Source organism: Notolabrus celidotus, chromosome 24 (assembly GCF_009762535.1).
Source record: "Notolabrus celidotus isolate fNotCel1 chromosome 24, fNotCel1.pri, whole genome shotgun sequence".
NCBI classification, from domain to species: Eukaryota; Metazoa; Chordata; class Actinopteri; order Labriformes; family Labridae; genus Notolabrus; species Notolabrus celidotus.
This window is the reverse complement of record NC_048295.1, coordinates 6910627-6923052: the sequence shown is the minus strand read 5'-3', so window position 1 is coordinate 6923052 and position 12426 is coordinate 6910627. Positions and strand designations below refer to the sequence as shown.

Sequence of the window (12426 nt, the reverse complement as noted above, 5' to 3'; positions counted from 1 at the left end):
GCAAAGTGGTATTTTTCATGCAACAAAAATACAAATAAGCAGATAAAATGTACTTTATATAATCACAGTAATCAGAAAGTTCAACAAGTTCAATACAAAAGAGAAAGATGAAATATGCAAGACCCCAAATACAGAACTGAAAGCTTTAAATTAGCTCACCCAAAATACTGAAACTTATAAATCTGCTTCACTTTCTACACTCTAAATTTTTTGCATGCCTTTTTTTTAAAGTTAGGAGCATCACCCATACGTGTCAACCAGAGGTATCAGATCTCATGCTATTTTCTGTTTCTGAGTCTAAGTTCTCATGATGAGAAAAACAGGCCAGATCCTCGGGTTCAAGCACGCTGGCCTATGTGAGTCACTGCAGGCCTCGGGCTGAACATCGCAGACCAATCAAACACTGGCTCATAGCTTATATGCAAATCCAAGGTATGACAACAGCGCTGTCACCTTTCCCCCGCTTTGCACACACTGAGTTTGCACAACCTTTAGATGCTGATGACGTGTTCGGAACAATTTACTTTGAACCCTCAGGATGTTGAAGAGGAATCCTGATGGCTTAGAGGCAGGATGTGAATTAGAAATGTTTAAAGTTTGGAGATTACTCCAAAGTTCAAACTTTCCTCTGGCTGTGCATACATTTGATTGGTAGCAATAGCAGAATTTCCATGACTAATTAATTTAAAAAAATGGATTCATAATACATTTCAGTTTGGTCTTTAGGTCCCTCTGATGTTGCCAAAAAGGACCAAGGACCAAGAGCTTCTAAGTCATTTAGGCTATAATTGTTCCAGAAAAGAAGACTTCCTGCTCCACTTCCTGTAATTATGCAAATCTCTTTAAATTCACCGAAAAGCTGCATAAAAAATGTTTTAAAAAATCCATTGCACACTGATAATCCACACGTGTCAGGAAGCAGCCCCCCTTGCATGACATCAGAGTTTCAAGCACGGCATTCTACAGTCACAATCAAAAAGCAATACACGCAAGGCGAGATTAAGAGTCATGGCGACTTTGATGCACAAATGCAGTCATGCACATAAACCCTGTAAGCTTATCCATGTTTCCATCTGTGTCTCTGACCTTTACTGCCAGATAGTAAAAAAAACTGAAGGCACACAGAGCTGTAAAGATATCCTTTAAGAGCTTTTTCTGAGATAATTACCATAAAGCACACATTTTTTATTATTTAACGCATCTATTTGTATAAACATCACTTATAACATATCATAAATATAGCTTGTGCTGTAATTTGTTGCCACCTGCATTCAGGTGCCGCTGAGCAAACACTCAGGAATTTGATCAACCAAAGATGCCTGATGTGAACACACCCTTAAGCAGCATAACTAATCTGTAAGTGCTGAATGTTCCAGATATTTGACGCCACACCTTTAATGTCAGAATTTCACCACGTTTCTTTGTGTGTAGCCTACATATTTTACTTTCACGAATCTGGCGTTCCTGAGCATGCCTTTGTGCAGAATGTGCTCCAGTTGCCTCCAGCTCTGCGCACTTGGCAGTGATGCTAACAGGTCCTCTGTGGTGGAGGAGGAGGCTGTTTAAGAGCAGAGTCAGTGAGACACTGATGCTAATGAGGCATTAGCTTAAGCCTATAATGCGGAGCATGGCAGTTTAACATTGAGGGCGGGCGGCCCGCTGCACACAACCAATCTGATTCACTGGATTTGGGATGATACTGTTGCTGACCTAAAAGCCATAAAACACACACTCAAACACAGATACACACTATGTCATTGTTTACATGCTTCAATGCATAATTCTGCAAAACTGAATTATGCATTCACCTTATTCCATTTGCGTCATTATATTTTCTTGCATGCACATTTTATAGTCTTCTTCTATTCTCTACAAAATGGCCAAATTCTGGCAATTGTAAGAAAAAAGGTTGAAAAATAAAAATTGTATTAAAGATATTTTTTTATATGATAAACCCTGAGATGCAATACGTAATAAAGTAAGATAGCCTCCAAAATGTACATCATGTAGCTTTACTTGAAATTATTTTAACATTTTTCTCAGAAAAGAGAAGTTTTCATTAGTTTACAATATTAAACAGCTAGCTAACGTGATTTGAATTACAACACAAATTGGAACAGGCTCTTCAGAATAGTATTATTCGGATATTAAATATTAAGTGTGATTGCTGATTACACAAGCTAGATAACGTGATTGCGACAGGGACTTGACGGTGCACTTCAGATTGCTTTTAATGGAAATTAAAGTATCAGAGAAAACTTTTTCGACTGACTACTGACATTATTAATCCACTAGTCATTACAGTTCAATTCTTCAGAAAAGTACATACTTTTTTTGTCTAAATTTATAAATCAAACACAAACACTAGCCAGCTAATGTGACTTGCTACATGAATTGGGCTGGCGTTTTCTTATTATTTGAATATGATATGTTGTGACTTAGGGAACTTTTGTGCTGTACTTATAGAGATATGATACCTGTCAAATTATGTATATAAAAAAGGCATTAACTCTATTAGAATGAGCTTGTTAAATGACATAACTAATGAGTTCACTGACCGTATGACTGATTTACCTCAGAGACGTGCTGTACCACATCTTCTTTGAGTTACCAGCATCCAAATCTTGTTTTCTCATGTCTAATCTCATCTCTTTAAATCTATTAGCGAGGGTCCGGCATCTGTAACAACGGCTTTGAAGCTCCATGCCTGTCGCTGAGCCTATTCTCAGCTGTTCCGTTAAACGGAGCGCAGTGATTTGTGTCAGTACGTGTTAAAGCTTCGACACTCTCCGTAATGCGTGAATGCGGATGTCTGCTTTAAGACCGTGAGTGCATTTAACATGAATGTACATCATGTAGTCTTGTAACGTCACCTGTCTGTCCGCGTCTCTTTAAGCCATGTTTCTTTTAACAGCTGCAGCTCTCAGCGTGTGTAGCAACATTTTTATGCCTCAGGGTACCATAAAGTTCTCTTACCTTATCTTTCCATTGGCGTGACTGTTTTGTTCATGAATGAATGAATTACATCGTGCTTGCTCCTGTCAAGACAGCAGGCTCTATGTGCAGCTTTCAAATTCCTTTTAAGACCTTGGACATTACTCCAACATTTGGTATTCACTGTACTGCTAAGTTACAAAAAACAGGCTAACACCAGTATACTAACGCCACTATTGTAACGCCAGTATTGTAACGCCAGTATTCTAACGTCAGTATGCTATCGCCAGTATTCTATCTATACTTGTACTCAAGTATGTACTTCGCCCTGTGTTTGTCGTGCTCAAATACCGATCAAATAGAAGCAGCATTTATTATTGAATGAATTATTGAAGAGGGTTTAGTGCTTATAGGCTTAGACATTCAAGTGTTTCCTTATTGACCAAAGTTTTTTCTTCCACTGTTAAACTCTTAAGGCGTGTCTTCAACATATTTCACTCTCCAAACATTCTTCCAGCATTCCTCGACCTCAACACAGACTGTCACTGAGCTCCACGGCAATTAACTGCCTTTGCAAATAGATGCTTACAGGCTGGATGATAACTGAGCCATGCAGATTTTGATGACAGCTTGAGAGTTTGTATGCATGTGGGTGTCTGGGTCCCTACTTGAGCTGGTGCCACCCTTGTTTTTGACCCTTAATCCTGGTGCTTGTTTACCTGCCGAGCGGAATGTGGAGTTATGTAAGGCTTAATCTATCAGAAAGTACATGTTCCAGTGTTACCTGGGCCACAGTGTAACACACACACACACACACCACACACAGATGTCCACACTGACTCACACATAGACAAACAGCGTAATGATATGGCCTTTCCTGGGGCAGCATCCAAAGGAAGCATAACCCTACTTACACACAGGTAAGCTTCGCAAACACACACACACTCACTGTTCACACAAGTGTTAACGTCCGTGAGGGAGATCACTGTGTCCTGCTCGTGAACTTTTATGGCCAATAACTGAGCTTTTACAACCCCACAAGAAAGATAAGAGCTCGATTAGCTTACACATGCTGACAACACACACACACACACACACACACACACACACACACACACACACACACACACACACAGTAGAAAAACATAGAACTCTGTCCCCATGATGCAGATGGCTTGATGGGATTGATGGATTTTCAGTCTCAGGAACCATTGGCATTTGTTTGACACCAATAGCAAAAAGCTAGCTGTTAAAAGACATTTGTTAAAGCTGACTCACCATTAGATGACTGCCATTGGGTTCCAAGATTATGTTACAGCTGATTGGTTCCCCCTCTTTCTGCTCTCCACTTGGACCTTCTTCCTGCAGACAATAACACAGGAAGATATTTTTGTACTTCAAATAAAAACCACAACACTCTGATATAAAAATATTCACACATTATGCAGAATCTCCAGAGATTAAGGTGTGTTTTGCAGATCCATACATGTAAATTTCCCCTCGTGATGGCTAAATAAGCACCGCTGACGTCTTCCTGTCATATGTTTGGCCTTTATCGACATGCACAGGAAGTCAATACATTTTTCCGGAGGTTTCTATTCATGGAACACATCGAATTGTTTTCTGCTAATCTATGACCTCACGCTGGAGAGGGACTGGGTCAGCCGGCTCATAAACATCCTCAGAAAAGTGTTACTCACCACCACAGTGGGTATCAATGAGCCGTGGCTTGTAGGGTTTCCACATAAACATACAGTGTAAGGAAAGTTAAAACAGACGCCTGTCTGCACACGGAGAGCACATGTGTGAGGAATATGTGAGCTTGACCGCTGTTGCAATCTTTTAGCTTTGTATGCTGTGTTCTAGTTCAACATACAGCGTTACAAAACCTCATATTTGAGCTAGATATCACTGAAATTCATTCTTCTGTTGGTGGCACATGGACCTACATTCTGTTGCAAGGCTAAAGCTGTCCTATTTGAGAGTTATGATAACAAAATGTGGCTTTGTGTACTTTAAAACTAGAAATAGTTCTGTATCTACTTCCTCAAAACTAGCATCTTTTTTGGAGCAGGGACACACGCCATTCCAAGGTGTCACTGCTTCCTATACGTCCCATATGAACTTTTCACCGGCAGCTGTCTGCAGGAGTTTGAAACCTTGCCCAATCCTATTAGTGGGACTGGGTTAGTGCCTATAGGAATCTTAGTCAGCAGCACAGCACCCACCAACAAAACTGAGGTCACACCGAGAGCATGTTTGCGTGCGCAGCAGCCAAGTAAATCATCCGTCAAACATGCCAGCCATGAGGCTAAAGCTTACAGAACAGGACAGAGTTGGAGACACACATTCGGAGGGGCTTAATGCAGAGCGGTTGCACGCAAAGATGTTGCACCCAAAACCTTACAACCAAATCCTGCAAAATAGCCCCATGCAAGAGACCCGCGTGTGCACTTGCTCTTTGTAAACACGCAACATCAGAGACTTGGAATCAACATCAGGAGCAGAACACTTAACATCTCCTTAATGTTTTTAGGAGAGGCTGCAGCCAGGTGTCCAACTAACCAAAATAGCCAAGAGATTATCTCAATGGAGAATGTGTTGTAAACACAGCATGACCTTTCATTTCACACCTCATGCTTACACAACCAAATAAGACACGCCTGCATGTGTTATGAGTGGAGCCGTTAGCTTTCAAAGTCCGCTTGTTTATGTCCTACAAAGGAAAGTGAGAGAGGAGTGGAGGTGAAAAGGGTTCAGGCGGCTTATTGTTATAGAAACAGCTAACTGTGGCTCGGGTCCAAGAATAGGGTCGACCAGTTTCACTGCGGAGAACAATTAAAGCGAGACTGCTCTGAAAACATCAGAGGAACATGGAGGAGAATTTGATCCAACTGCAATGTTCGATGTAAAGAAAAAACACATTTGATGTTAAAAGTGGACAAAAATCAACCATCAGCCATCATTATCTTAAGGTTTAGGTGACTTTTTCTTAATGTTTTCCAGAGTACAATTAAAACATTAAGAAATACTAATAAGTGACAAGAGGACAAAGAAGAAGGGAACAAAAGACCAACGATAGCTGCATTAAAGGCACAGTAAGTAATTTTTAGCCACATCTAGCAAAACAGACTTCATAGAAATTGAATTGAATTTTCATAAGCATGTTGAAATTTGTGTCACATTGCACTATTTTGCATATCTGATGCTATTGTGATGTATTGTGTTTTCATTGTCATGCTATCATAATGTACAGCTTCTATACACACACATATATAGGGATTGATTTATGTATAATAAAACCATAAATAAATCAATTATAAATAATATTTAATGGTCCTGAAGAGTTGATTTTTAAAAAGTCCCACCTCTGACAAGAAAATAGCCCCTAATAGCCTAAGCATCTGGGGTGACCGTTTCAAAGCGAGGGCAGTGCCACCCCATGCCACCCACCTCGACACACCCCTGCTTTTGGATTATTGAGCGTGCCAAGTGTCTCAGATTGGCACAGCGCGCTACAGGCCAAAGTCCCGGCCTGAGGAAAACAGAAAACATACCAGTAACACGGAGAAGTAAACAACATGAATGAGGTCGTGTCTGTGATTTATTTGCGGTCCTTGAAGGCACCTTAAACACTGTGTCAAAGAAATCAATGCCTCCCTGTCGATGAAGGTAATTGGGGTGTAAATAATCAGAACTGCTGCCTTTATGGTGAAATAAAAGTGGGATTGTGTGTTTGCTCGCTGTCAAATAAGATTCCATTGTAAAAGAATAAAGGCGATAAAGAGATTAATAAAGGTAAACGAGCAGGCAGGCTGGTCGGTCATCTCACTAGTAAAGTGGTTCAAAGCTCATGTCCCATTTAACCATAGGTTGGATGTAACTCCCCAGCTTACGCACTTGGCACCAGTCCTTGATTTGAATCGAAGTTTGTCCAACAAGATGTCACACTACCTCAGAACATTGCCTTGTCATTAATTTGAATGTTACATAATGAGTTGTTTTTGAGCAGTATCTATCTTAAAGCAGGGGCCCGTGATAGCACAACATTGCATAAGCTACATCAGCCCTGTCGTGCTCTCTCCACGGCGGCTGATACTGTATGTGTTGGCTTCTGCTGTGACATTTTAACAGCAAGCGAGCCATCAAGAAGGGAGCGGTTATCGGTCGTAGAGTTCAACGAAACACTACTCTGCCGAAAGATTACAGTAATCACAACGCTCAGAGTACAGCGTGATTGATAATTACCGTACAGGGAGAGGAGCCTGGCAGCATAAAGTGCATTATGTATGTGTCTTTAAACGTCAAGACATTTAGAGCAAAAGGCAGACTGACTACTTGTGTGTTTCCTAACTCTCCACCTTCAACATACCTGCAGGAATACTCCTCAGATTAGCTCAAGAGCTAGCTTAAAGGGTCAGAAGCATGGCTGGATTATCTCATTTGGAGGTCTTGGGGCAAAAATAAGCAGTTTGCACTTTCTTGCCCCCCATACTCTCGTGACCCTAATTATTTGTAGCCGACTAAGCCTGCGTAATATGAGATGTATGTTCAGCTATAATGATATGAGAGCACATTAGCTAGCATGAGTATGTTCATACATCGATCTACTACACTTGGTTTTGAATATTAAACTCAAAACCGGTCTGTTAGCTTAAGAATATTATCAAAACATCCTCTGAATGTTAAAGACAAAATGTTCTTTTTTCTTTAAGAGTTCACAATAAAGGAACATTATTTAAATCGATAACATCCTTAAGATGTTCTTTGAATATTTAACTCAGAACCATGTCTTGAAACATAACTTATAGTGATGTGTAATAATGACACCACTGCGCTTTTTGATGACACACAGCATTTTTAAAAAAGTCCATAAGGCTCAGTGGACAAATCAAATGTAATATGCACTTTTATTATTGTATCATTATTGTAATACACTTATTCCACACTTATGAACTACTGATGCACTTGTCTCCTCAAACCGCTCTAAAAAAAAGGGAGATATGAGATATGATTCATTAAATAAATGTTATATATGAATAAGACACAACAGGGACAGTGTGTCTTTTGTCCTTTAGCCCTAAAAACAAGTTTTCTTCTAGTTGCAGGTGTGCAGCAAAATGCAAATCAGTGTTTAGTCTATTATGTACATTCTGTGAATTCTTGCTGTTAAACTGAGTATTTTGTCTGCACACTTTGTAGTGTTGTTGTAAAAGCAATACTATGTCGGCATGATAAGCTGGGTACATGTTTATTGTATTTCTCAGGGAAAACTGCAGCTTTATGTTATTTACACAATAACAGGGTGAGGAGGTGCACTTCAAATTTGGATCCATGGCATCCTTCCTGCATCAGCCACTCAAACAAATGCTTAAGCCGTCAAACGCCCATTTGTATAATAACACATACAGTAGCACGTTATGTTTGCTTAGGAGACAGGTAGGTTGAGTTTGTAAATAGCGATGAGTTGACTGATACAACAATGACTCATTCATGTTTCAGCATTCAAATGTAGGTGCTGAATGGTGACCTTTAACAGAGTTGTGAATGTGGATGGATTTATGTTGAATAATCTGAATGCAAAGTGTAATGTTTATCACGTACACACATGTTTAAATGGGCACTTTGGGGCTAGCTTACTTTGGGCTTTGACTAAAAAATTATTTTAATTCTTTATTAGCCCAAAAATACTTCCCTGGTTACATTTTTAGCTGATTGAAACATCATAAATTATAAAAAAATAGCAAATCAATATTATTCAATGGAACAATGAGGCCAAAGGGAAACATATAGATACTACAAGAGGCGTAAGGACAGCGCCCACATCCCAGACTACCATAAGAATGTAGTTCCCATTTGAAACTAAGAATTACCTTCATGAAAATGTTAACCTATTTTATAACATCAAATAACTCGAATAAGGTAAACTTTTAAGATTAATGAACAGACACTATGTTTGCAATTAAAAAATATACATATATATTTTAAAGATTGACTAATGTTCTATCTGTTTGTATGGAGGAGGTCGGTTTTATGACTAAGTAGAGGAGCTCTAAATGTTTTGGTTTCACTTTTGGGGAGCAGTCATTTGGTCAATTTTCAATGCAGTTTGAGAAAGAATTAAATCACTTGAATAAGGGAGCGGTCGTGTCGTTCACATAAATGAAAACGTCATGATGGCGTGACCAGTGGCGGCAAAAGAGGCGCCCAGATTTAACACCAGCAAAATGGACATCGGCCAATCTAGACAGGCTTAGGTGTCAGTGGAAAGAAGCTTTGGGAAGAGAGTGGGGTGTTAAGCCCACGCTTCCGTTCACACCCAAATCCACCCACTATTCCGATGATGGACCCAACGACTGTGTTTTATCCTGACTGACAACAGAGTTCAATTTGATTTGGGTAAACCTGGAGTATAATTATTCAGACAAAGGCAAAGAGAAAGTTACAGTAGCATGTTGGAGTACATACGAATATGAAACTGAAAATGTTTTTAACTCTGAAACACATTGCGTGTGACAGCCACGAGGACAAAAGTTGTACATTTACAATGAGAAAGTGATAAAGAAAGGTAAATACACAAGAATGAACCCTAACTGCAACCCTAACCCATGTTGGGTTTGTGCAAATACATAACAAGGAGAACGGTCCAGACCAGCTCTTTAAAACTCGTATTGACTGATAAATTGAAACAAACATGTGGTGAGAGGTACCTCAGTGATATATCAGTAAATAATTGCTTTGCCGTATCAAGGATCGAGATCTAACCCTGGCCTCCTTAGTGCATCTGCTTCACTTATGCCGTCGATGTACGGCTGTTATCTCAGCCATGACCAAGGCCGAGTGTCGGCCACTGAAGCGCTGCTTTGGCGACCTCTCCACCCCTCTGCTATTACCACATGATGTAACCAAGCAAGACCTCTGCTGAGGTCAGCCAGCAGTCCAGCCAGTCTGATGAAAACACAGGTCAGGGATTTATAGGAAATTCAATTTCATAACAACAAAGGGAGAGCTGTTATGGCACAGCGTGTTCTGGCACAGAGTAAAAGAGGGGGAGAGGGACTGACAGCTATTAGACAGGTAAAGAAAAGAGGGCAAATCGCACTGTGGGACGGCAGTGATGTGTGAAGCTGATCTAATTTTAGTTGAAGGTCACTGGGTACTGTCTGGCTCTGCCCTGCCAGGCTGAAAGCCTCGCGCAATATTTGGTGCTCGTCAATTTAGGTGAACAGGATCTCCCTGTCCTCGTCTCCCCTGACATTTGTGCAAGATTATGTGGTGAGGAGTTCAATCGTGCCTTGAGGCTGCATCAAAAGCGGCTTTGGCAGGTGCTCAGAGTTTTTTTGGGACTCTGTTTATAAAACAACCGCTGGGAACAAATTAAGTGCCGTACAAGCAGGTACACACTGTACTGAAAACACCTTCTCGTACGCACATTGTATGTGTTTTGTTGGTAATGTGTGTCAGCTTCAGCCTTCGGGCCACAATAAGCAGCTGGTGAGATCTTCTGGCTCATACCAGAAATATACGTCATACTCCATCAGGAAAACAAACGATAAGGAAGCTTTTATTGATCGCCACGGGGCAAATTCTGCTGCATATCGAAAGCAGAGAAGTAAAGAGTGTGGTACAAAGAAAACCAGTACAACACCGGCTCTATAAGAGTTGGGATGTGGTCTATACAGGGGCTCTTTTACAAACGTGTGACTGTATGTCATTCCCCCACTTTGTCTCACAGTAACCCCCGTCCTATCCTCTCTAAATACATTTGAAAAGCCCGAAAAATGTAACTTTAAAAAAACCCACTAAAATTACTTACTGCGCCTTTAATTCTCTTGCGGTATCTGTAAAAAAAAATTCAAATAATTGAATGATAATTCAGCTGGCTGATGTCATTTTCTTTGTATCTTATTATTATTATTATATTTATTATTGTGCAAGAAATGTACTGAATAATAGATAATAATAAAAATATTTAAAAAAGGTGCAAAATGGTTTTATATTTTCAAGTTTAACCATGCCTAACCTAAAAAAAAAATCACCACTTCCAATCCCAAAATGTGTGACCCACTTTCTGCTAAAACTGTAGCGTCTCGAGCTCACCCTGATGACATCACTCTGACATCATTGTGGTTATTACCTAAAACTTCAAAAACGCTCCCTGCGACACAGGATGCACAATACTGGCATTTGAACCTAAATTAGTGGAGGGCCTTTTTTATACGTCATGTACGCGCCTGTTTCTGTTTATATCTGTCTCTTTTGTGTTATCTAATGAGAGGAAAATCAATTTTGGCTTTCACTGGGATTCACCACATCAGCGTCCTTTATGAAATATTATACAACCAGTGTGAATAATCAATGGGAACTCTTTTGGCACGCACATTTGTCACTGTGTCAGCAACCAGCAGGGGGACAGGAAGTGTTTACGACTGTCTCTGCTGCCACACATCAGAGTCAGACTGAATGAGGTGGCTGACGCACTGCTTCATCATCATCGGCCATGTCAGCTCAGAGGAGGAGGAGGAGGAGGAGGGGGGTATTAGCTCTGTTACCCTGCCCTATTCTCCCTCCATCCCTCTGTTCCTCCATGCCAGGATGTCAAACACTACAAACACCCACCATCCTCCTCCTCCTCCTCCCTCTTTCTCTCTCAGTCCCTGTGCGAGCTGATGCATGCCACGGAAGCAGTGACGTCAGTTGTTTACTGTCTTGTACGGTTGCTCCTCGTTGTAGTGCAGCAGCACATCCAGCAGGGCTTATGTAACCCTGCTGCCTGCTGCATGACACGCCGTTTACTGCAGAGTGGATGTGGATGGAAGGGGATGGAGGTGGAGGTGGATGTGGGGGGAAGTGGTGTCAGTGGGGTCTTATGCTGCTGCCTGCACACAGCATCACCCACTCCCACTGAGGCGCAGGTGCACCGCACATCGCACGCAGACGTACAGTGTAAACAGGCTGCTTTCCTCTCGGCTGCACCGCATTGTGTGTGAAGTGAAAACACAGCGGGTTCACTGCTGGAGCACATAGTAGCTCCAAAAGGGACCTCTCCCTCCCTCCCTCCCCACACACATATCCCATAATCCCCCACTGCAGCAGCAGCAGACAGGTAAACAACTCCAGCTGGCGTGTGACTCAGGGCTCAAAGTCCTTTGGCTCTACTGCGTAGACGCAGGGCGCCGCCTGCTGGGAGCAGGAAGCAACACATGACCAAATATGGGGTGATGATCAAGTATGGAGGCAGAGGTTGTTGGTTTTTTTTTAAAGATCAGAACGGTTTCTTCTTTTCTTACAAGGACATCCCCAAACAATCTTCAGTGTTTGAACTACAGAGAGATTCATACATCTAGAATTTTGCTGTTTTGAAATATGAGAAAAATAATATAACACCTGAAAACACACATTCAGAGATCCTTCATGTGTCTCTCTAATATTGTTTTCACTGTAGCATGATGATATATGTTTAATATCTTAAATAATGAAATCTGTTTGAGA

At 41.0% G+C, this 12426-nt stretch overlaps 1 protein-coding gene across 2 annotated transcripts in view; it reads right to left on the bottom strand.

Annotated features, from left to right (window-relative positions):
- acp2 (acid phosphatase 2, lysosomal) overlaps positions 1 to 12426 on the bottom strand; it is a 100172-nt gene that overhangs the window by 29955 nt on the left and 57791 nt on the right. For both annotated transcript variants that reach the window (XM_034677948.1, XM_034677949.1), the window contains one exon: positions 4213 to 4296. In XM_034677948.1, coding sequence (XP_034533839.1) covers positions 4213 to 4215 — 3 coding nt within the window. In that variant the 5' untranslated portion in view covers positions 4216 to 4296. The remainder of the gene's footprint in view (positions 1 to 4212; positions 4297 to 12426) is intronic.